Genomic DNA, 22,869 nt, shown 5'->3' on the forward strand with positions numbered 1-22,869 from the left:
ACCTTACTAATTTCCTTGAGATTCTGGTCAGGACGAGAGCTTGGGAGAGGCCTGGATTGGGTAAGCAGCACCATAGTAGCACAAGGGGCCCCTGAGAGGCCCTGTCATGGCTTAGAGGAAGCTAGGCCAATATAGGAGGCTGGGAAGAGATCTTGTTGAAAGCCTGGAGTGGTTGTGACAAGAGTTATTTCACCCTGAGAGTTAGGAAAGCCATAAAGGGAGAGGGAGATCACATCCTCTCTCTCTCACCCTTTCCCTGAGGGTAATTGCATAATCAATGGGTAGTTAAGTGACAGTTGGACCACCCTAGGGACACAAACTCCACCTGTGGTCACAGGCCATGTTCAGACTTGGTGACTTGTCAGCAAGAACTTAACCAGCAGAAAAGAATTCGGCAACTAGCAAATATTAGGCTCCAGATATACTGTGAAAACTGCCCTTCCCCCAAATGCATTTTCTCCTTTTGTATGTACCTGTTACAACACCAGCTCCCCCATCCCATGGGCAGATCAACAAAGCAGCCCCTGGAGGGTGTGAATGCACAGCTTTCTCCTGGCCTGCTTTGGGCACAAAAGGGACCACAGAGGATCCATTAGGTTAGGATTCTTGTTGCAACTGCAAGGTCGCCATCAAAAGGTGCTTGGAGGTGGGTGGTCTGAAAAATATGGGCTGCAGCAAAGACCTTCAGCACCATCAACATGGGGTTTTAATGTAATTCTGCAAACTTTTAAAAATCTGAGCATAATTCCCTCATCCCAACTTAACAGGGCTTTGTTGCTCTCTATTCTGCACACCCAGATGGGCAAAAGAAATTTTTTTAATGTTTTTTATGAAGATTCCCCCCCAATGGGGATAAATGTCCACATTGTATTTTGGCACCACAATGGCTTGCTATGTTTTAAAATATTTTGTTTCAAATGGTTCATGCAAAGTGGAAATTAATTTCAAATATGATGTTATCATTTCCCATGTGCTTGTAAACCATGGATTCAAATGTCCCAGAGTATGAAGAGGGCAATGCTCAAAGCTGGGGGAAAGTGAAGGTGAGTAATGGAAGCCAGAGGTTTCCTGGGCTCAGATAAAGTGCTCCTCCAAACTCAACAGAGAGGAAACACAATGACTCATAAGCATATTTGCCATTCTATTTATTTATTTTCTCCTTTTGGCTATTTACAAAACTTTATTTTAGCATATTTTTCAGAAGCATAATTTCATGTTTCTTCATGTTATCCTTTTTTAAAGTCAGAAATGGTCCAGTCTTTTTCATGCAAGAATTTACATTTAATAAGGACAAAGGGCACCCGGTTATCTTGTGGGGGTCTTTGCTGCTCTGCACCCTTTTGTGGGTCAGGCCATCCGGGGCATGTGGGTCTTGGTCCTCCTCCTTTCTTGGTTTTTGCTGCCTGGGCCCAGCACCTGTCCTGGAGACACTCATGTGCGTGTGTGTAGTTTTAATTTATTTCATCTGCCTCCAGAATGACACTACCTTGGCCGCCTTTTGAAGATTTCTTTGGCACTGTGGTCAGTTGCACCACACCTGGGCACCTTCAGTTCTGTTGATGACTATTGACCCCAGGGACATAATCTGGCAAGATGGTGGGTGCAAAGTCTCATACACGTTGAATCACCAAAGGTGAACCTGACCAACTGGGGCTATTTCATAATTGAAGTATATGAGGGAGACACTATAACACCCTCCCCCTCCCAACCCTGAAAACCCAACACTGATAATAAAGATTTCATATTGATCACAGGACAATATACAACAAACACGAACACACTGCACTTTGTAGGACAAATCACGATTTCCTTTGATGCTCAGCACCACAGTAGGGTACCATGCAGGTGGACAACTTAGCAAATGCATTCATTAGTTAATAGTTCAGAGGGTTAGCTCTTTTATGTACAGAATAAGGAATGGCCACAGTCTCAGCCAAACACAGGTCTAAATATGCAAAGAGTTTGCAGCCTTGCTATTAACATGATGACATGGATTGTAAGAATACATTTGACAAGCCCTGGTATGACCCAACAGATCCCTGTTATCTCTGAAAAGGCACCCCACAATGGCAGATGGAACAGGTGAGAGCTTGGTAGGAAACACGTCACACATCCCCACAACAAAATGACACTTTGGAGAAATAGATGGTGTCTTTCCCATAGCAATGATGGAGAGGGGACTCTAGGGAGAAAGTTAATATGATAGTCCAAGTGAGTAAAAGAAAGGGAAGGTGAGCAGAGACGTAAAGTGGGGGTTGCTCCATCCCAGACTCAGCAACACTCTTCCTTCTGCCCAAGCTCCAAATATCACCACAAGCACTCTCTGATTGGCTGGGGCTGAGAAAGGCTCCATGGGCTGAACTCCAGGAGTGCCCTGCTAGATGCCCTGGACTTCCAGAGTTACTTGATATGAGATGTGGAGTGGGAGGGGATATAGGCAGCCAGTTAAAGGAGAGTATGCCTGCACCACTGGGGACAGCTGAGGAGGGGGCTCAGCGATGATGCTGAAGACAGAACACACACAGAACATGACAAGAGAAGATCTGGCAATTTTCAGGCTAAAATGGCCAACTTCATGGCAAACTCAGAAGGTTCAATTTTCTGAAAAGGTGTCATTGCCAGACTTCCACCTCACCTTGACACTTAACCTCACACAGTATGAGTCGCAGTAGAGTTCAATACATTGCAGCACATTAGGGCAAGATATTCTTTTAAGGTATACTAATATATCTAGCTACATGGATCTAAAGAGATATTTACAACTGGCTTCTGTACCCTTCTTCAGGGTTTGAAGTCTTCCTGTGCATTGCTGCCAAACACATCTTAAAACCCCTTTCTTGTCCCCTACTTCTCCAGTATCTTTCACCAGTATGACCTCACCCTAAATGAGCTGCTTACTTCCTACAGGGCTGAAAGGCCTTCCAGGATCCTGGAAACCCAAACCCAAACCAGTCAACCAATGTTTAAGCCTTTCTGTAGTCATGGTAGGAGCTTCATATGTAGGGTCATTGCTCTCCCTCTAACCTGGATCTCTCTGTGAGGGGTGTCTAAAAAGAAGCAATCTTAGATATTCCAGTGGCAACTTTCTTGTTCTTGTCTGTCTTACAAGGTTTTTGGTGTGTGTGTGCATACGAGTGTAAATGTGTGTGATTGTGTTTCTGTATATATGTGTGGCTGTGTTTGTGCATGTCTATGTATGTATGTATATAATACTGAGGGTGAGTGCTCAATATGTGTATCCATGTATGTGTGACTGTGTAGGTCTCTGTGGGTGTGAGAGTGTAGGTGACTATATTTATATGATGATTTATAGAAAAGAAGAGGAGAGATGACAAGCTGGGCTATCTAGGCAGTCAGTCCCTGGGGCTCTTTATACTTCTCTCCTTGGTCAGACCTCTCACTCCTTTGACTATCTCTTTCCTTGGAGAAGGTGGAAAGAAGAAGTTCCAAATCCAAGGCTGAAGTTCAGCCAACAATCATCACAGGGTGACTACTAAAGCGCTCCTGCCCCTGAATGGGCCCACCACCACAGTCCATGCCTGCAGCCATCTCCCAGGCACCTTTGGTTCTCTGCATCCAGTTGCTAGCAGCCAATTCCCTGGGCCATTTCCTCACATCACCCACCTGCTTGGGGCTGCTTCCAAAGTAGGCTTATAAGGTGATTGGAATAAAGGGATGAATTATAAAGGCTATAGACAACCATCTCTCCAGTGCTTTAGCTTTCTATATAATACTTCTATCCTCAATGCATCTTCAAGGCATCCCAACCATGTCCTTCCAGGACAGCGCAAAATGCTCTTCACCCCCAGCTTATCCCATGATTGAGCACTTCTTACCTCAAGGCACTAAATTATCACTTCCTAGGACTCTAGGACTACATTCACTTCTTCTGTGTCTTCTATCCAGGAGATAGAACAGATGGGTAGAGGGAGAAAGAAAGGAGTGGATGGGGACTGGGAGACACTGCTCCCTGGAACAGGAATTGAAAAGAAACAGTTAATCAGTCTGGCCAAATAGCTCCCCCTTCCTTATGTGGGAACAGGCCAAAGGAATTCTGGTGATTCTAGAAGAGCCACCAACAAGAAATACATATGCTTTCAGGTGTATTTCCTTTCACACCTATTCAAATCAGATAAATAAACATAGGTATGCACACATGCACTTAGACACACACAGATTACACCCATGTGTATATGCACAAGCACACACATACATAACTCACAAGTTTACATATTCTTTCACAGGGGTGTGCACAAACATATATGTATCCACACATTGTTATATAGACACTCTTATACACAGCAATAGGGATTTACACTGATAAACATAGCTATACAGTTTCTTAAATAGTTGTATGTGCACACAGAACCACCTGGATACACACACACACACACACACACACACACACAGCCTGGTATACACAGAAACACAGTGAAAAGGGGAGGTGGCTGAGGGATTTTAGGGAAGGCTGCCTAGGGAGGAAGGAGGCCCATAGGCTGAGTGCTTGGCAAATCTTGTTCCCCCATGGCTTCCATCAATGAGGTGGCATTGCTTGGCAAGTTGGAGCACAAGCTAATTCTTATTTCCCTTAGGAGCCCACTGGGTGGGCAGTGCCAATATTCCACATGTTCAGATCACACTGGTCACTGGCCTCTTCCTGCAGACATATTGCAGGTGCTATAGAATGAGGTCTTGTGCCTGGCAGAACCTGATGGGGCACCTGAAAGGGGAGGGGTAAAAAAGGGTGTGCCTCAATTGAGAGAGTTAAGAGGACAAGAAGAAGGAAGAGCAAGTGGGGTGGCTCTACCATTTACTGGCTGCATGTCCTCAAAGCTCCATTTTTCCCTTGGAACACTGAAGACAATGTGCTTCGCCTTCCTTGGCTCACAGAGCCCTGTGAGGGTCTGACGATGTGATGGATCAGTGAGCTCATTGACACTATGCACTGGACAAATAGAAAGGATTAGTATAGAGATTCACAACAGTTGTTCATTTGCTATTCTAGATCAGATGGTGAAGTAGCAAGTCAGAACTTTTCTAACCCTAGTCTTTGTTCTTCAAATGCTTGCTCTAGTGATCAACTCAGCATCTGACCTATACACATGTACTAACTCCCTATTGCCAAGTGTTCTGAAGCAGAAATATAGGCAGGAGAAGTCCCAGTCCTTCCAAAGATGCCAATTCAATTAGGATAATCTCCAAACTGACATCACTCACCTCCTGAAAGCTCCTGTTAGAAAAATTCTCTCACTTACCGTAACATCTTGCTCAGCACCCCTAACTACTAACCTACATTCTACTCCCAACCTCGTGCTACAACAACACATTCTTAAGATACAACAGAAAAATAGTGGGGCAAAGTCACTTTCAAAATTCAATTTTCCTAGAGCTAGTCCCTTGCACTTCCAAGCCACAGCTGTTCCCCTATCCCATGTACCCTAGCCCAATCCAGCTGACTTTCTTCCCGAAAACCCTAGCAGGTGAGCAAGGACCTTAATCCCTAGCAGGAAAAAACAGAAGAAAAAAAGTAATGAAAAAAAAATCAGCACTTCAGGGGGACAGAACAGCCCCCAGAAATGTTTGTGTGCAAGACTCAGCTCTTTCTTTTGTCCCTCAGTCTGGCTCCTCTCTGTCCTCTCAACATTTCCAGGGACTTCTCTGTGCTGATTAGATGTTAGAAGTCTTTGAAAAGGTGACAGTCTTCTAGCAGAAAAGGAAAATCACTGAGCTTTTTACCTCCAACTCCTCCTCAATCCCTTTCCTTCAAGCAAGAACACATTCTTTCCAACTACTCTCCACCTCATGTTTATAAGGAGAAAGGTAGAATTGATTTGACTGTCCAAATAACCAAAAATAGAATGAACAAGGAAGGCAAAATAAAACAAACAAACAAAAAAAACTTCTGAAAGGAGCACAGCACAATGTCCCTGCTGCTCTGGGGTACTATCGGACTAAATGGCATTGTATGGCCAGTAAACAACGTTAAACACTACAAAGGCAATAGGAAAGATGATCCGGGACCATTTATCAACCTTAGAGACGTAGTCAGGGTCAAAGAGATCGTACAAAAACCTTTCACTGAAGGAGTACCCAGGGCTCGGGGGGCAACTATCACCAGACTCTGAATTACTGTCCTCGTCTTGATCAAAGCCCATGAAATTGTCACCATCACGGCCCCAGGTAGTGTCATCATCACGCTGGAATTGCATCCTAAGGTCAGGGTAACCGCATTCAACTTTGACATCATTAGGCATGTTAAGGAATTCCTCAGGTCTTCTAGGGATCCTATCAGGGTTGCAGTGCGCTTCTTGTATACACCTCTGGCTGTGGACATGCAGGGCCTCCTCTGAGGTGGAAGAGAGGTCATTCAGGCTTTCTCTGATAGCCAACCAGGACTGGCCTGATAGAGAAGACAGTGAGCTGAGGCTTTCTGAGGTGGCCAGTGGGGCCTGCTCTGGGATGAAGGTCAAAGAATTGAGGCTTTCTGGACTTGCCTGGCAAGCCTGCATTGGTCTAGAGGGAGGAGAGCCACTTTTACCTTTGATGTTAACCTGATCATCCTTTGAGGAGACAGTAGATAGACTCATGAAGTCAGTAGATTCAAATCCTACATGTATAAGCACTTTTGGGGAGGGAGGAGGGACGGGTCCTTCTTCATCAGCACTTGTAATGTGATTGTTGATCTCTTCTACTGACAGAATCTCCTCTTCTTGGGGTCTCTGGTGCACACGGGGCTAAAGAACAGGACCAAGAGGCTATTAGCACATAAGAGAAGTTCCTGATGGCTGCCACATCTGTGTTACCCTGGGACAGCTGCTCCCTCTGAAGTATTGTGTGGTGGACAGAGACAAGGCTTCATCAGGTAGGTGGGATTTGGTTCCCTGAGAAGGAAGGGGTGGTGCTGAACATTAACGTAACACCAGCAGCAAAAGTCTCAGCATGGCTTTGGGAGTCAGAAGATCAAAGAAAGGAAGGCCAGCCACTATGGTGTTTGTTTCTTTTTTTCAGTCTCCCTGTGCTGCCTTTCTCTCTGGCTTCATTGCTTGCCACTGGAAGCATGTTAAGCAGACTGGATTTGAAAGCCAAAGGTCTGGGTAAATCTAGCCCTGCCACTTACTAGCCTTGTGACTTTGAACAATGATTCAACTTATAGAGGAGTGATGACAAATTTTTCTACTTCTTTGTTATCTGGGGGTGTGTGTGTGTATGTGTATGTACGTGGGACAGGAATTACTGAAAAATGTGAAAGGGTCAAGTGGTAAGCTTAGGTTAAAGAAGTATTCAGGGAAAGCTGATTATTACTCAAAATGTCAAACCTGCAGCCTCAATACCTGGTAGTGATAGCGGTTCATAATTCTTCGGGCTCTCCTATGTTGTCTATGACGGTGCCGAGTTCCTCCTCGGCTGTAGAAAAGATAGTTGATGAAGACATATTCCAGCAAGGACAGGAACACAAAGAAGAAGCATGCAACCATATAGATGTCGATGGCCTTGATACAAGAAAATTGGGGGAGTTTATCCCGCAGATGTGAATTGATGGCGTTCAGGATGAGCATTGAAGTCAGACCTATAAACAACATGGCACAGGTGACTGAAGTTCTTGGCAAGCCGTTGGGCTCACATCATACAGGAAGGGAGCAAAGGCCAATCTGGGGCAGGGAGGGCCCTCAGCAAAAAAAAAAAGGCCTTCAGTTTTCTAGGCCCGGGGGCCTTTGCTCTTTGTTGCCCCTCCTCCATCTTTACACCCAGACTGTGCTTTGATGGTTTAGTGACTTCCCATTGCTCTTAGGATCAAGTAAAAGATCTCCAGCTATGGTTTCACAGTGATTTATATCTCCAGACCCATTTTGCCCTATAATGCCTCTTTCTCCTTTGTCTTCTAGTCCATGGGCATTTCTTCAGTCTCTCAATACTAAATGAGATTGTGTCCCTGGAAGGTTTTTTGAGTCCTAAAATATTACAGGAATATAAAGTTTTAGTGTAGCATGTGCTCCTAAAGAAGGAGGCTGAGGAGTCTGCCTCAAAGATGGTGAAGGAGAAACCAGATGCGGATCTGAGACACACTGTATTCTTCAGGGTGGAGCTAGATAAACTTAGGAGCTGATTTCTCAGGTCTCTCCTTGGTGCTGCTCAGAAACCTTTGGTCGTTCCCATTGCTTAGATGAAATCCCAACTGCTTAAACTGCATTTTTAAGGTCTTCCAAGTCATCCTAGGCTTTCTTTCTGCTACTCTCTCCACTTCCCCAGCTCCAGCCCCAAGCACCCTATAATTTAGCCCCAAAGAGGTCCTGAAATTATAGGGCCCCTGTGCCTTTAGTCAAGCTATTTCCTCTTTTAGGGAATGCCAAGTCTTGTGTCTCTGCTTCATACAAGTCTAGAAAACCCAGTTCCTGCAACATTTTTTCCTGATGCAGCTGTAGCCAACAAGACCTGGGTCACTTCCTCCTGAACTCCAGTGGCATCTGTGTAAACATTCCACTAGATACTCATTGAATGCAGCTCCTCTGGAACCTGTCTGCTGCCCAGTAGGACATTTTGCTATGTTGCTTAATCACTGTTTGTTGTATTGCATTTGTGATTTGTATTTGACATGCCCATTCATTTATGTATCCAGAAAATAATGAATTCTGGTACTTTGGGCCCAACATATGAAGATTCCAGCCCTGATTTTTTTTTCACATTGGTCTCCAATGTTATTCTCCCTTCTGGGGATTGGCTAAGTACCTGTACAAATGCCTGTTGGGTAAGACCCATCTTGTTTCCTTGCCAGTGCAGTCACATACTGCTCATAGTACTTTTACTCTCAATTTTTTTTCTGAGTGGGATGACCCAAGTTCCTCTTTGAGTTGGGGGTTGGGGAGGATAATACCTACCGACTGTCACCCTGGTTACAGAGAATTTGTAGTTCATCCAAAATGTTATCCAAGAGCCAGTAGTGATGAGGACAGTAGGCCAATAGATCTGCACAAGATAGCTGAGAATTCCCCTCTGGACCAGAAACCGCAGTATCAGGCGTACATAGGAACCTGGTAGGGAGACATTCTGGTATCAGGATGGCAAGGTTAAAAAGATTTTGAGGGTAAAATAGAGAATAGAGGAAGAGAAACCAATGAGAAGTTCAGCCTCTAATATTCCAGCCTGAGCAGTCTGCCAAACTGACCACATTTGCTGCCTTAAGGCCGGTGACAATGGCATGTGTCAGTAGACTCATATGGCATAGCAAGCCTGCTTTCTCCTTCCTTCCTTCCTTCCTTGCTCCATGTCAACTGAAGTTTTGAAATTGGAGAGACATGACATGTTTCAAAGCTGCAAAGAGATGGAGGGTGAGAGGCTGGCACTGAGAGGAGGCTTGCTTTTATCAACAAGAGCATGAATCCTTTACACCTGTAGAGTGTTAAACCTGGTCAAGTGCTTCCACACCCATTTCCTTATTTGCAGAGGGTAAGCAACTGGGACTTTATGAAGGAGGTTTTGGAAACTTCCAGAACCAGGAGGAAATAATAAAGGAGGCAGTGCAGACTGCAGAAGTCCAAGGCAGAGGTCTCAAGGAGTTTATCAGGGTTAAAAAAAAAAAAGACAGGAGACAGAGACAGGAGACAAGAAAGGGATCAAACCCACCTGTGTAGAAACGTTCCTGTTTGCTAGTTACTGTCTTTCCAAGGAGGGTGAACTGAGGAATGTGTAGCTTCTCAGTCCCCTGGATGGCATTATCATCACCTTCCCAGTATAACATGATATCTTCAACTGTGTAGCCATCTGGGAGATAGAGAGAAACAGAGTCAGTCAGTCTCAGAAAATAGGCATAGGCAGATTTCACATCAGTACAGTCTGTGGAATTCAAAGGATGGTTAGAGCCTTCACTTTTAGGGGTTCTTTTATGTTTTGCTGTGTCTGAGCATGGGGGTGGGAGGCACTTGGAAAGAGAACTGTCAGTTTGAGATTTATAGCCAGGAAGGAAAGCACAGCAAATATGTGTGCTCCTACCCACTAGCTTGTGCACAATTTCCCAGTAGCAGGGTACAATTTCCCCATGGGACTATTTATACTCTACAGGCCACCTTCTCCCAGATTCTTTCTATCTATCTATCTATCTATCTATCTATCTATCTATCTATCTATCTATCTATCTATCTAATTTATCTATATCTATCATCTGTCATCATCATCATCATCATCTATCTATCTATCTAGTAGAAGAGAAAAGGGAAGGGAGAGAGTGGGGGAGATATGCCATCCCCCTCACTATTAAGTCTGTTTTTGGTTTCCTGATGATCATAGCCACAGTTAAGGAAGAAGGGGCCACCGGAGATGGACGTACAGCTCTCCACCTCCAGCTTGCAGGTCTGCTTGTCCAGAGGGAAGTTCTGCAGATTCATAGAGCAAGCTGCTGTGGTGGTGAGTCTACAAAGAAAAAGCAAAAGGAAGGGAAAAGTGAGTCTAGCCCAGCCAAGCAACCATTCCTGAGAACACTGCAGGGATAGGAAGGGAAGGTTACCCAAAGAACTGACACATCCAACACCTTCCTGTACTGACTGCATTAGAGCTGGGCCCTTCTTCCCTCTCTCCATCTCTTCTTTTTACCTTCCTTTCTTCATAGAGGAAAGATGCGTTGCAGTTGTGTAGGGAGGAAAGAGGAAAATTTTACGTGACAAAGAAACCAAGAGATCTGGCAGGATTTGAACAAAGAACACATGTGTGGCATGACAGGAGACATCAAGATGTCAGAATGAGAAGGGCTCTTGAGATTGAATGCAGAGAAAGAAAGATGGCTTTCTTGCAGAAGAAACAATTAGGCTGTCAAGAGCAGCTCCACATCTGCTGTGCAGTGGTCATATGCAGTCCTCAGGTATGAATGTGGGCAGTGGCTCAGGCCCATCTTTGGCCATGGAAGCTGCTCTCACCTCACAGTGCTCTCATCTCTGTGTATCTGCCTACGGGGGTACTGTGTACTAGCACAATGCCAGTGAGTATAAATGGGTAGGAGGGATTAGCTTATTTGAGATGGGACATGAAGTGTTGGACAACGGCTTCAAGTTGCCATGTGTTGGGTTTGTGAGAGGAACCTAAGAAGGAGGAGTCTTGGAGAAGCCAGGGAAATGGGAGAAGTTACTGTGCAAAGAGGATAATTTTAAAAGCTCTGTACAGCCTCATGTGGGGGGCTCTGCCCCACCCCACATCTTGTCCTCCCCAGCTGCTGACCTCAGCCTAGTGGCTTTAAACCATTGAAGTGATTTCCATTTTGCACAGTAGGTGGTGTGTGTGTCCCTTCTGTGAATCCTCCATACAGCACTACTCAACTGAGGTCCCCTTTAAATGAAATGTGTGACCGCTGTCCTCTTCCCTGCAAGCTTGTTGTTCTCAGCCTCCAGCACCTTTGTCCATGGGAAAGTGGATGGATAAGGAAGAGGGAAACATGAGACAGAGCAGGGGCATCCTAGAGAAAGAGACCCAGAGATAGAGCTGAACCCTGGCAACTACCTCTTGGAGAAATTTTCTGAGCTAAATTTCTCTGTCACACTTGTCTTAAGAGATGGTTTGTAAGAGGTGATGCTATGAGAAGAACCTTGGTGGCTATCTGCTATGCTATAAATAGATCAGTGAGGAGTTCCAGCATGCACACATTCTGTGTGTACAGGGCTATAGACAACAGACCCATACTGCACACCCCTGGGTCCCTACCTGATGCAAATATGAGCAGCGGCAGAGATCGGTCCCCCTCCCTCACTGCATGAGCTTTAGAACTTATCTGTCTCCCTTCATCACTTCATGGGAGAGAAAAGACACAAAGATAAATAACAGAACGTATAAAGTACTAAGGCAGAGGGAGAGCTCTTTGAGTTGAGAGAATCAAGGAGGATTTCTTGACAAAGAGAATGATTGGCCAAGATTTAGACTCACAGAAAGGGCCCTTCCAGACAGAAGCAACGGCAGAAGTCAAGGAGTGGGGACAAAACAGCCAAGGATGCCTGTAGGAAACTGAGTAGGATGAGTGAGGGAACAGTGCAAGACAGGTCTGAAAAGCAAAGGGATCCTCTGTGTGTCCCTTAGAGTGTGTTCATGGGATACTCAGTGTGAAGGAGGAAGCCTTCCAGAAGGGTCCTCAGGCCCCCAGAGAACTCACCGGAGGCCGTACTGCACCGTTCCATCTGGATGAAGCTGAAACATGCGATTTTCCACAGTCATTTCATGCACAAAGGCATCCTTGCTATTTAGAAAGTAGCAATCGGGGACCCACAACTTCTCAAGCATCCGATAGTCCAGAGTCAGGTTCAGGTTGGTCTCATAGTATGCTAAACGTGGATCTTTCCAGGTCTGATGAAAAAATACTGTGATAGTATAGTCCTAGGGAGAGAAAGGTAAATCTCAATTGTAAGTGAGGTTGTCCAGCTCCCTGTTCTCAGAGAGTGTGTGTATGTATGCAGTGTAAGAAATACATTATAACTATAGATGAGTAATGAAACATATGTAAGCATGTTAAATGTTAACTATTTTTTGTTTTTCGATTATAGTTGTCTCCATTTTCCCTGATTACTCTCCCCTGCCCTACTCACCCCCCAACTCCCATATTCAATCCTCCCCCCATCCCCCATTGTCCTTGTCCATGGGTCCTTTATACATGTTCCTTGACTTGACCCTTCCCTTTCCTTTCCCCGTTATTGTCTTCCCCACTCCCCTCTGGCCACGTCAGTTTGTTCTTTGTTTCCATGTCTCTGGTTCTATTTTTCTTGCTTGTTTGTTTTGTTGATTAGGTTTCACTTATAGGTGAGATCATATGGTATTTGTCTTTCACTGCTTGGCTTAGTTAATTTAGCATAATGCTCTCCAGTTCCATCCATGCTTCCGCAAAGAGTTCTTTTTTCTGCTGTGTAGTATTCCATTGTGTGAATGTACCATGGTTTTTTGATCCACTCATTTACTGATGGCACTTAGGCTATTTCCAGCACTTGGCTATTGTAAATAACACTGCTATGAACATTAGGGTCCATGCATTCTTTTGAATTGGTGTTTCAGGATTCTTAGGGTATAATCCCAGCAGTGGAATAATAAAATGAACCTCTGGTAATTAAAATTCAGGTTAAGAAATACAACATTACCAAGAACTTTCAAGCTTCAATGCATCTCTTTTAGAACATATTTCCCATACCTCCCAGCAATAACTATTTAAATCTTATATTTAAATGACAATTCCCTTGCTTTTTGTTAGAGTTTTATTGTCTATGCATGTATTTGTAGGAAACATATTGCTTAGTTGGACCTATTTTAAGATTTTTTTCCCCAATGGAATCATCCTATTATGTATTCATAATTTTCTTCCTTCACTCAACATTGTATTTGTGATATTCAGGTTGATGTGTGTAAATAAAACTTGTTCACTTGCATTGCCTGCATATTAGATAATATTTCCTAATGTAAATATACTATGTATATTATTGTGTGAATACACCATTCATACCCAAATCACCATAAGAACTATGAAGTGAAAGTTCCACATTACACCCCTCTCCAAGAGCAGATGGGAGCTTCTAATGCTCCTGCCTCGCCATCATTGGTGTTGTCTGACTTTTGATTTTTGTCCATCTGGTAGGCATATAATAGGGTCTCATTGTGGTCTTATTTTGCATTTCCCTGCTTAATAACAAATTCAAGCATCTTTTCATATTTTTATCTGCTACTTGATTATCTTCACAAAAATGAAGCTCCTGTTCAAATGTTCTGATCATTTTATTTGAATTTTAATATTCTTATTAATCCACAGGGGTTATGTGTATTTCCCATATCAGCCCTTTGTGTTGAAAATATCTTAGTCCACTCTGACTTATCCTTTCACATTTGTTATACTGGTTTTGTTTGTTTGTTTTGCAAAAGAGAAGTTCCAGAAGCTTTGGCTAAACAGAATTTTAATTTAGTTGAAGTTACCAGTGTTTATTTTTATGTTTTGTGTTTTCTGTGGTTTTTAAAAAGTTCTTTGCTACCATAAAGGTGCAAAGTCAGTATCCTATATTATCTTTTAGAAACTTCATAAGCCTTTCAGGTCTAGAATCCATCTGGGTTTATTTATTTTTTATTCCAGGTGGTTGTGGTTTCCAAAACCTACTGTGTTTCTCCATGTGAGCTCTATTGCAGGTCAGAACAACTGGAGTTAGCTTATGACCCTGCCCCTTGTTGCATGTACTTTGTCCCGTCTTATAAATGGAGTTGACACACTCACCATGGTCATTTCTGAGATGTGGTCAATACTGGAGATATACATAGATATTCCCACGGGCACAGGAGCACCTAAAATACAGGAAGACCACTATTACATGCAGGGTAGGTAAAGGGTAGGAGTGTGGACTTAGGAGCCAGACTGCCTGGGTTTGAACCATTTTGACACTTACTAGCCGTGTATCCTTGAATAAGTTACCTAACTTCTTTGAGCCTTAGTTTCCTTATGGGTAAAAGGAGGGTCATCTCTCCTCACTGATCTCATAGTTAATGCAGGCTAAGTACTTAGAGCAGAGCCTGGCCCTTGACACACTAAAAGGAAGAAATTAGGGCAATATAAAGAGAAAATAAGGTAATGAAGCACTCTAGTTCTAAATGATTTCCTGATTAAAACTCAGGAGCACTGAGCCCCAAAACAAGACCTGAGATTTGGGGTGTGTATGAACATATTTGTGTGAGTACATGTGGGTGTCCATGTGTGAGGGAATATGTTTTTGTGTGAATGAGTGTGTGGGCTGTACACATTAGTTTATGTAAACATGTTCACATGTATGAGTAAATATGTGTGGTCATGTGCAAGTGAATGTGTCAGTGTGTACATAAGTGTATGTAAGCATGTCTCTGTGTGAGAGAATGCATGAGCATGATTGTGTCCTTCAGTGTGTTGTGTGGGAGTAAATGTGAGCACAGGTACAACTGTGTAGGCATGTTGTGTGGGAGTGAATCTATGAGTGGATTCATCTGCAAATGAATGTGTTTGTGTGTGAGTGAGTGAATGTGAGACTATGAGTGAGTGTATGTGAGCTTGTCAATGTGCAAAGAAATGTGTGCGTATGAGTGTATTTGGGAGTTTATCTGTGTGTGTGAATGTGTGTGTATACATGTCAAGTATATATGTCATATATATGAGTGAATCTGCTTGTATTCATGTGAGTGAATGCAAGAACATATTTATGGGATCACATATAATGCATGTGAGTAAATATGTAAGCACATGAAATCATGTAGGCATGATGTATGCAAGTCAATGCAGGAATGTATTCCTGTGCAAGTGAATATTTGAGCATTTCTGCATTTGTGAACTTGTCTGTAAGTAAATGAATTTGAATTTTCATGTATGTGAGAATGTTTGTATGTGAGTGAATATATGACCATGTACATATACGAGTGGATGTGAACATGTTTTCATTATGATTATTTAAATATTAAATATTTAAATTTTTTGGAGGGAGTGCATGTGTGAGCATTTCTGTAAGTATAAGTGTATTCACGTGGATATGTGAGTGAGGGTATGTGTGTTTGTGAGCCAGTGACTCTATGAGCACCTTTCTGGGTGAATGAATGTGTGCCCATGTGCGTGTATTAGAGTGTACTGTGTGGGAGTGAATATGTAGGTTGTCTATGTGAGCCTGTTCATGTGTTAGCATATTTTTCAGCAGGCCATGTCTGAGCAAATACATGGTTATGTTTGTGTGTGTAAAGTTGTGTTTACATGAGTGTATGTATGTTTGTATTGAGTAAATGTGTATTCACATGCATGAGCATGCTCATGTGTGAGCATATTATGTACCTGTGTGAGGGAATGTGTGCGTACTTGTGTGAACATATTTGCATATGTGAGCTGATGTGTCTTTATGTGAGGGAATGTTTGAGAATGTAAGTGAACTTATGAGTGTGTGATTGTATGTGTTTGTGTGAATGAGTGAGCATGTTCATTGTTGAATATGTGAATGTGTTTGTGTGTGACCTTGCCATATGCAAGAGATCAGTGTAATAAGTGATCACACTTATATACTCATACTCTTCATATATATGTGAGTGTATGAGTGAGTGTATGTAAGCACAGTTATGTACTTGAGTGAATGTGTGAGCATATCTGTATGAGTGTATGTGTGTTTGTGTGTGAGTAAATGTGTGACCATGCCAATATGCAGGTGAGTCTATGAACATATTCATGTGTTAGTATGTTACTGTGCAGGTAAGAGTGAATTAGGAACATGTTAATGTGTGTGTGCATGCAAATGTCTATGTATGTTAATGCATGAACATGCTCATGTGTGAAGATTTTTGTGCAAATTAGTAAATATGTAGACACATTTGTGTGTGTAAATGGGTATGCTTGTGTAAATGAGTGATGCATGAGCCTATTTGTATGCAAGCATGTTAATGTGGGAGTATGTATATTTGAATGCCTAAGTTCATGTGTGTGAATGTCCAAGCATGTGTGTGAGTAAATTTGTGAGTGTGATTGTGGATGTGAGCATGTTTGTGTGTGAGGGCATGTGTGGCCACGTTCATGTGAATATATGACTGTGTGAGCATGTTTGTGTGTGTATAAGTGTGTGAGCATATGTGAATTGTATGTGCATGTGAGTGAATGTCAGTGTGTGTATATGTGTGAGTAAATCTGTGAGTGTATTGAAAAGTGTTTGTGTGTAGTAATATGTGTGTGAACAAATGTGTGTGTGTTTCTGCCTCCCAGCTTTCTTTTTCAGGCCTAGATATGAGTGCTGCCCACTCAAATGTGAGCTGAGATGTGAAAATATTGACTAAACTATAAGGTCCTGTGGAAAAATACATTTTTATTGTTTCCTCATTGGCTCAAAGCTGCCTTCACCCAGCTCCACAGCTAAGCCATTATTCTATGTGCATTACATCACACTGCTGCTATGGAAACACACATGATGCTTGTAATTCAACCTGCTGGCTTCACCGCAGGCTGACTGCCCAGAAGCTGAGCGGCAAAGTGGGAAATGTGTAATTCCTAACCCAGTGCTTCAAAAAGCAGTGCTATTGGGAATCAGTGTATGAATGGCAGCTGAGAAGTAAATGGGGCTCTATGTGAGGGCATAGCCCAGACTCCAGCATTCAGAGTTACTGTGAATAATCCCTAGCAAAATGCTCTGTAGTGACAGGGGTTTGTAGAAACAAAGTTACTTATTACAGCCTTTTGGGTTTCCTACATGACATCAGAGGATGAAAGCTGTGTTAGGCAGGTATTATGCCCCAGAGAGGCCAGGCAGCCATCCCCTCACACCTCACTGTACTGTTAGATTTCTCATTCTAGACCATTAGTGCCACTCAGGCAATCCTAACCCTCACAGAGCATAGCCCTGCCCAAGGGCTTCCAGTTAAAGGGGCAAGTGGGAGCTGAAATGGAATCACTAAGCCGTGTGTCTTGGCTCAGGGATGTAGCCTGGAGGAAGGGGACCTGGGATCTTTTTAAAGTTTATCCACATAGAGGGGACACCTTATGTGCTAGCAGGGGTTCAAGATAAGAGCTTAGCTAAAGTATCCCACATCCCTAAAAGCATAACAAAAGGGAGCAAGAAGCTTCCGGATAAGGTGTCTAAAAGCTCTCTGGGTTGATGGCCTTAGCCTCATATCCCATTGCTGTCCCTCCTGATGGGCTCAGGAAGTCAGGAAAAGTGGGAGGGGGTAACCACTTCCCTCACTCTGGGAAACTGTGCTGCCTCAACTCCTCTTCTTCCCTAGAATCCATCAGAATGCCAGAGGAAGACAAATAAATAAAGGAATGACGATGGTGTCCCATTTTTTCTTCACTTCACATCTATGTCATGCCAGTTGCTGGGCCAGATGAAGTCCTCAGGGACCTGCCTTTGGCAACATGGGATTCCACTTCTCTTGCCCAGAAAGAAGCAAGTTTGTTAACTTTCCCTGACTCCTCCTCCTTCTCTTCATCCCCCTCCTCTTCTCAAAGGCATAATATGGCTCCCTATTGAACCTGACCACAGTTACGTGTGACCTCTGTATGTGGGGGTGTGTGTGGCTTTGAAATTCAATTTCACCTTAGACACAGAAGGGAATCTGACTCTGTCTAGTGGGAGGCTTTATAGGTTGTCCTGGGTTCATCCAACCCTGAATCCCCTGGCCCAGCTATCACATTGATGTCTCTCCCCCCACCCTCAATATAAGAGCCCTAGATTTAGAGCCTAGAGTCTCCTTCTGTCTAAATGCTAGAAGGCCCTGTGTTGTCTTGGTCCTCCCACTTTCATCCACTCTTTTGCCAAATCAGGGGCCCATCTTTTCTCATATGGCCTAGTCTGCATGCTCATAAAGCTTAGTGTAACCCAAGAGGCTAGACATCGGATGTAAACAAATCCTAATTAGCTCAAAATACGGTTGCAAGGAGCCTTGGAGTATTGTGAACAAGCCACACCTGACAATCTTCAGCGGTTGGTCCTTGCCCCTGCTCCCTCCCCTGGCCCTGGGTGCTTGCAGAAATGGCATCTTGAAACAGTTTGGTGTACTTAAATGGCTGTTGGTAAGCCTTTGCTGAGAAACAAGAGAACGAGGAAAATAGAACATGTGGTAACTATTCCCTTGACATTCACTGGTGCTTGGTGCAACTGATTCAAAACCAGTGTCATGCAATGGGATGCTGACTGTGCCCTAACATTTGAATTCCCACATTGAAAGAGCTTGCCTTCTCTCTCCACTCCTGCTTCCCAGTCCCAGTGCACACTCACCTTGGATCCTGGGGCTGCACCTTCTGCCCTCATGGAAGGAGCACACAACAAAAGGATCGCTAGTGAAGTGTTCCCCCTCCAAGTTTAATCCAGGGTGACCACGTTGGTTTTCAAGGTGTCTCCCCAGGAAAATCACAGCTGCCCCGCCACTGGTCTAATGCAAGGGAAAGTCCTCACAGTTGTGTGCCCTTTAGGGTGGAGCTATTATGTGTTCAAAAGATCTCTATTCATATGTACAAATTGAATAATTAGCATTTATTAACACATTGGAGTGTGAGGGGTCTACTTCTAACACCTGAAGAAGTAGAGTGCTCTCTGTGACTTAGCCACTCACTCTGTTTTTTATCTCCTCTGTTCCTTTGAGAAGAAATGTTACTAACTGCTATTTAATGCACCCTTTCTTTTTTTTGTCCTTGTTCTAGGTTTCCTGAGTGTTCCCTGGGACAGAGGATGCTACTCCTATTCTGTGGGTTGCCTGTCCCTTAAAGGCCCTGTGATCTAGGCCAGTTGCCCTTTCCAAGGCGGGAGGTTAGGTAGAGATACAGGGAGAAACTGATATATTGGCTTCCTGGAGGTTCACTTTCCTTGCCATTTCTCATCTCTGCGCTTGAGATCTGAGTGCTAGGCTAAGGAGTTTGGATTTCATTTGGCAGTTAAATAAAGGCATCAAAAGTTCCTGTGGTGAGCCCTGGCCAGGTGGAACAGCAAATCAATGTTTCTTTCTCTTTCTCTCTCTCTCCCTCTTTAAAATCAGTCAATACAAAAAAAAAATTTTAAATGTTCCTGAGGGGATCAGGCTGGATTTATAAAAATCACGCTGTCTGCAGTGTGTTAAAGGAAATGAACTTGGTGGGAGCTAAAGGTTTGGGGTAGAATGGTTGAAGTAGATAAGTCAGAGAAGAACATGCCCTTAGTTTTGAACTAGCTGAATAGAGAGAGTGTTCAGGGTGCCCAGAATATATGCTCAAGTAGAACATGTGCCTTCCCCATATAGGGGGCAGAAACCTCTAGCTTGGGAAGCATGGCCTGTGTTTTGTCTGGCAAACCCATTTCTGGGGTTAGCACTTTTTCAGCCACAGCAGGAAGTGCACTTCAAGCTTGCTCTGTGCCATTGTAATGGAGTGTGTGTGTGTGTGTGTGTGTGTGTGTGTGTGTGTGTATGTGTAGGGTAGAGACGTGGGGAAATTCCAGGGGTAGAACAAAAGGCCTGGGAGTTCTCCCTGTAGGTCTCCATAGGGGAGAGGTATTAAGTGTTCACCTAGGAGAGTGCCACTGGTCAACTTACTAAGTGGGGCTGGCTTATTGCTCTGTTTCACCTAACACAAAGACCTCCTTTGTCTGGATGTGTCTTACCTCCAAAATTTGGTCTCAGACGGGCATCATATTGTGATAACACCCTGTCCAAAATCTTGTGAACCACAGCTTCATTTGCACAATTTTTGCTAAAACAGAGAAGTCATCGGTAAATGTCACATTGTTTCTCAAAGAACAAAGACCAAAGAGCACACCAGGCATCAACTTGCCAGTGCCTTCCCTTCTCCTACACACACGCAGACATGTACAGTCATACATGTACGTACCTTTCCCTGCTCCCCTTCCTCCCCACAGTGAGTCAGCCAGAAAAGAAGCAGTGACGCAGACTCCTCTTTCCCCCTCCCCCTCCACAGCTTTCATCCAGAGGATGGGACACACAGATTGGATCCTGGTTACCAGGCAGGATTCTGGGTGGGGAAAAGGGGAGCCTGTAGGAAATATGGGGAGGGGATGGAGTAGGGAGGTAGGAGCCCTCAAATAAATGCATTACTTCAACCCCCTAAGGAGCCCCACCTTAACATCAGCCTGGATACAGTTTTCTGGGTTGGTGGGGATCCTTTCAGGGACACCTAATTGCCCCAGGAAAGGTCATTTTCTATCCTCAGTGCCCTCCTGAGCTAAGCCAACCAGTTTACATTCTCTGGCCCAGTCACATTTCCCCTACCTGGATTAGGGCTGGGCATTTTGTTGTCACATCTATGTGAACCTTCTTTTTGTGTACCTGTTTTTAAGACTCGGCATATGGCATATGACATAGAGTCAGGGCCCAGCTCATGTAGCAGAGATTTATGACCCTCACCCAGACAAACCATTTCAGATTCTTGAGGCTCAGGTCTGTCTGCAAAAAGACTTGGATTCTGGGAGCAGGCATCTCTCTGGCTAAGCATGTGCTTCCAGCCAGATGTGTCTTGGGTGAGCATATGCAAGTGAACCTAGCTCAGCCCCACAGAGTTGGCCTTTCCAGAAGTCTCTGACGTGCTCACCCAATTCACCTAGATCTTTGGTGGATCTCTTTTCCCCAAGAGGAACTTGTGAATTAGAAAGCCCTGGGTATTGTTATGGTTCTTAGAATCTTTGACGCAATGACCAAGGAATGTCAGCCCCTGTAAATCTCAGTGTGTGTGTGTGTGTGTGTGTGTGTGTGTGTGTGTGAGAGAGAGAGAGCGCGCACGAGAGAGAGCGTGTGCGCATGTTCAGTAGCATAGTCTGGTATGTTGTGTGGGGTGAGGCCATTGCAGAGTTGTCTGCTGGAACCTTGCCCAACTACCCTCCCTTGTTTTGTGAATATATGTTCATTTCTAGTTTACCATTAAAAAACTATTTCCAATCATCTTTAATGACAAAATTTCACTTTGTATCATTCCAAAGTGGACACACAAATTATTCCCAAATTAAAGTAATGCATTCCCACCTATTTAGGACCACACATTACCCATATGCCAGCACTCAGGTTCCTTGGCAACCGCAAATACACATTTCTGTGTGATCTACATGTAAAGGTTGACTGTTAAATACCTCTTCACATATTTGCAGACCTAAATAGGCTTGAAATCAAACACAGAAAAACCCCCCAAACAAAACCAAAACCCTGAATCTTCAAATGTTTTCACAGGAGTGTGTGCAAAAGTGCATCCCTCTTAGACCACCCGGTTATACCCTTATACAGCCACCAATGGCACTGTCTGGGCTCCTGTGAGATTGAGTCAGTCATTTCTATCTGCGGCATCAGAAAAGCTCCTCGACGCTCAACACGCACACACAACACACACGCGCGCGCCTCAGGGAACAGACTAAAATGCGCACTCAAACAGGTGTCTCTACTGTTTATGCTTTGAGAATTGCCCATCACCCTGTACTACCTCCATTCCAATCCCACAGATGCCAAAAGACATGGCTGGGAAAGAGCTGCCCATGGCTTTAGTCCCTGGTGATGGATAGCAGACCCTTGGGGTGAGGGCATCCTCTCCCCACCCCTGGGGCTGCAGTTTGGGTACACGCAGGGCTCTATCAGGCGCCACAGTAACAGGTGGGCTCTAGCATAAGCTTCCATTTCAATCGGTCATCCCCACTCCCACCCAACTCCCCTCCGGGGACCGGCAAGCAGGGCCCAAGTGCCAGAGCTCTGCGATCCCGGGTCTAAGTCTCCCCCAACCCGCTCTGTCCAAGAGGTTTGAGGTCCCCCTCCCGACTCTGTTGCCTCTCTGCCCACCCTGGTGGCACCGGCTTACCAATTGAAGACGTTCTGGACGACTTCGGGCACAGTAGAGGAGAGCTCGAAGTGGAATTCCGGGAGGGGAGTAGTGTCGTAGCCCTCCGAGAGCCAGGTTCTGATGAGTAACAGGAGCACAGCGGCTCGCAGCATCCCTCGGATTCCCATGGCCGCAGAGCTCTGGGGGCCAGAGAGAGCGCGAGAGAGCTGACTGCTACCGGAGATGAGGAAGGGGTGGGGGCAGTGCAGGGCGAGAGGAAGCTCGGGGGTCGCTAGGAATCGCCTCTAAGGAGACAATAACGAGTGTACTGGGAGCAGGGATGGAGGGAGGAGCAGCCCCCGCAGCTCTGCGGCACGCAGCGCCCCTTGGACGCGCTTGGCAGCAGTGATGGAGCCCTCCTTCTTCGGCCCCTTCTGGCTGCGACTGGGCATCCAGCTGGAAGCTCGACTGGCTCCACCCACTCAGACGGCAGCAAGACCAAACCAATCCTGCAGGCTCCAAGAGCCGCACTAAAAGACGCACACCCTTGCCTCCTCCCGCAGCTTGCGCGCCGCCAGGCAGCAACCCCTTCTCCCCCTCCCCTCCCCACTCCCACCTCCTTCAGGCCTCTGCAGTCTTCCCCAGGCCAGCCTTTGACAGACAGGGGCGGA

The 22,869-nt window shown here is 44.7% G+C and overlaps 1 protein-coding gene across 1 annotated transcript; it reads right to left on the bottom strand.

Annotated features, from left to right (window-relative positions):
- Positions 1 to 1,104: 1,104 nt before the first annotated feature.
- Positions 1,105 to 22,600, bottom strand: GABRQ (gamma-aminobutyric acid type A receptor subunit theta). The gene is made up of 9 exons (XM_054581797.1): positions 22,238 to 22,600; positions 20,049 to 20,137; positions 14,210 to 14,277; positions 12,122 to 12,342; positions 10,319 to 10,401; positions 9,619 to 9,756; positions 8,874 to 9,026; positions 7,332 to 7,567; positions 1,105 to 6,734 (listed from the first exon to the last, which is right to left on the bottom strand). The coding sequence occupies exons 1-9, from the start codon at positions 22,384 to 22,386 to the stop codon at positions 5,952 to 5,954; spliced, it is 1,920 nt and encodes a 639-aa protein (XP_054437772.1). The 5' UTR covers positions 22,387 to 22,600; the 3' UTR covers positions 1,105 to 5,951.
- Between the last annotated feature and the right edge of the window lie 269 nt (positions 22,601 to 22,869).

This window comes from Pteronotus mesoamericanus, unplaced genomic scaffold, assembly GCF_021234165.1.
Source record: "Pteronotus mesoamericanus isolate MK-2021 breed Mesoamerican mustached bat unplaced genomic scaffold, CSHL_Meso_final contig_66, whole genome shotgun sequence".
Lineage (NCBI taxonomy): Eukaryota > Metazoa > Chordata > Mammalia > Chiroptera > Mormoopidae > Pteronotus > Pteronotus mesoamericanus.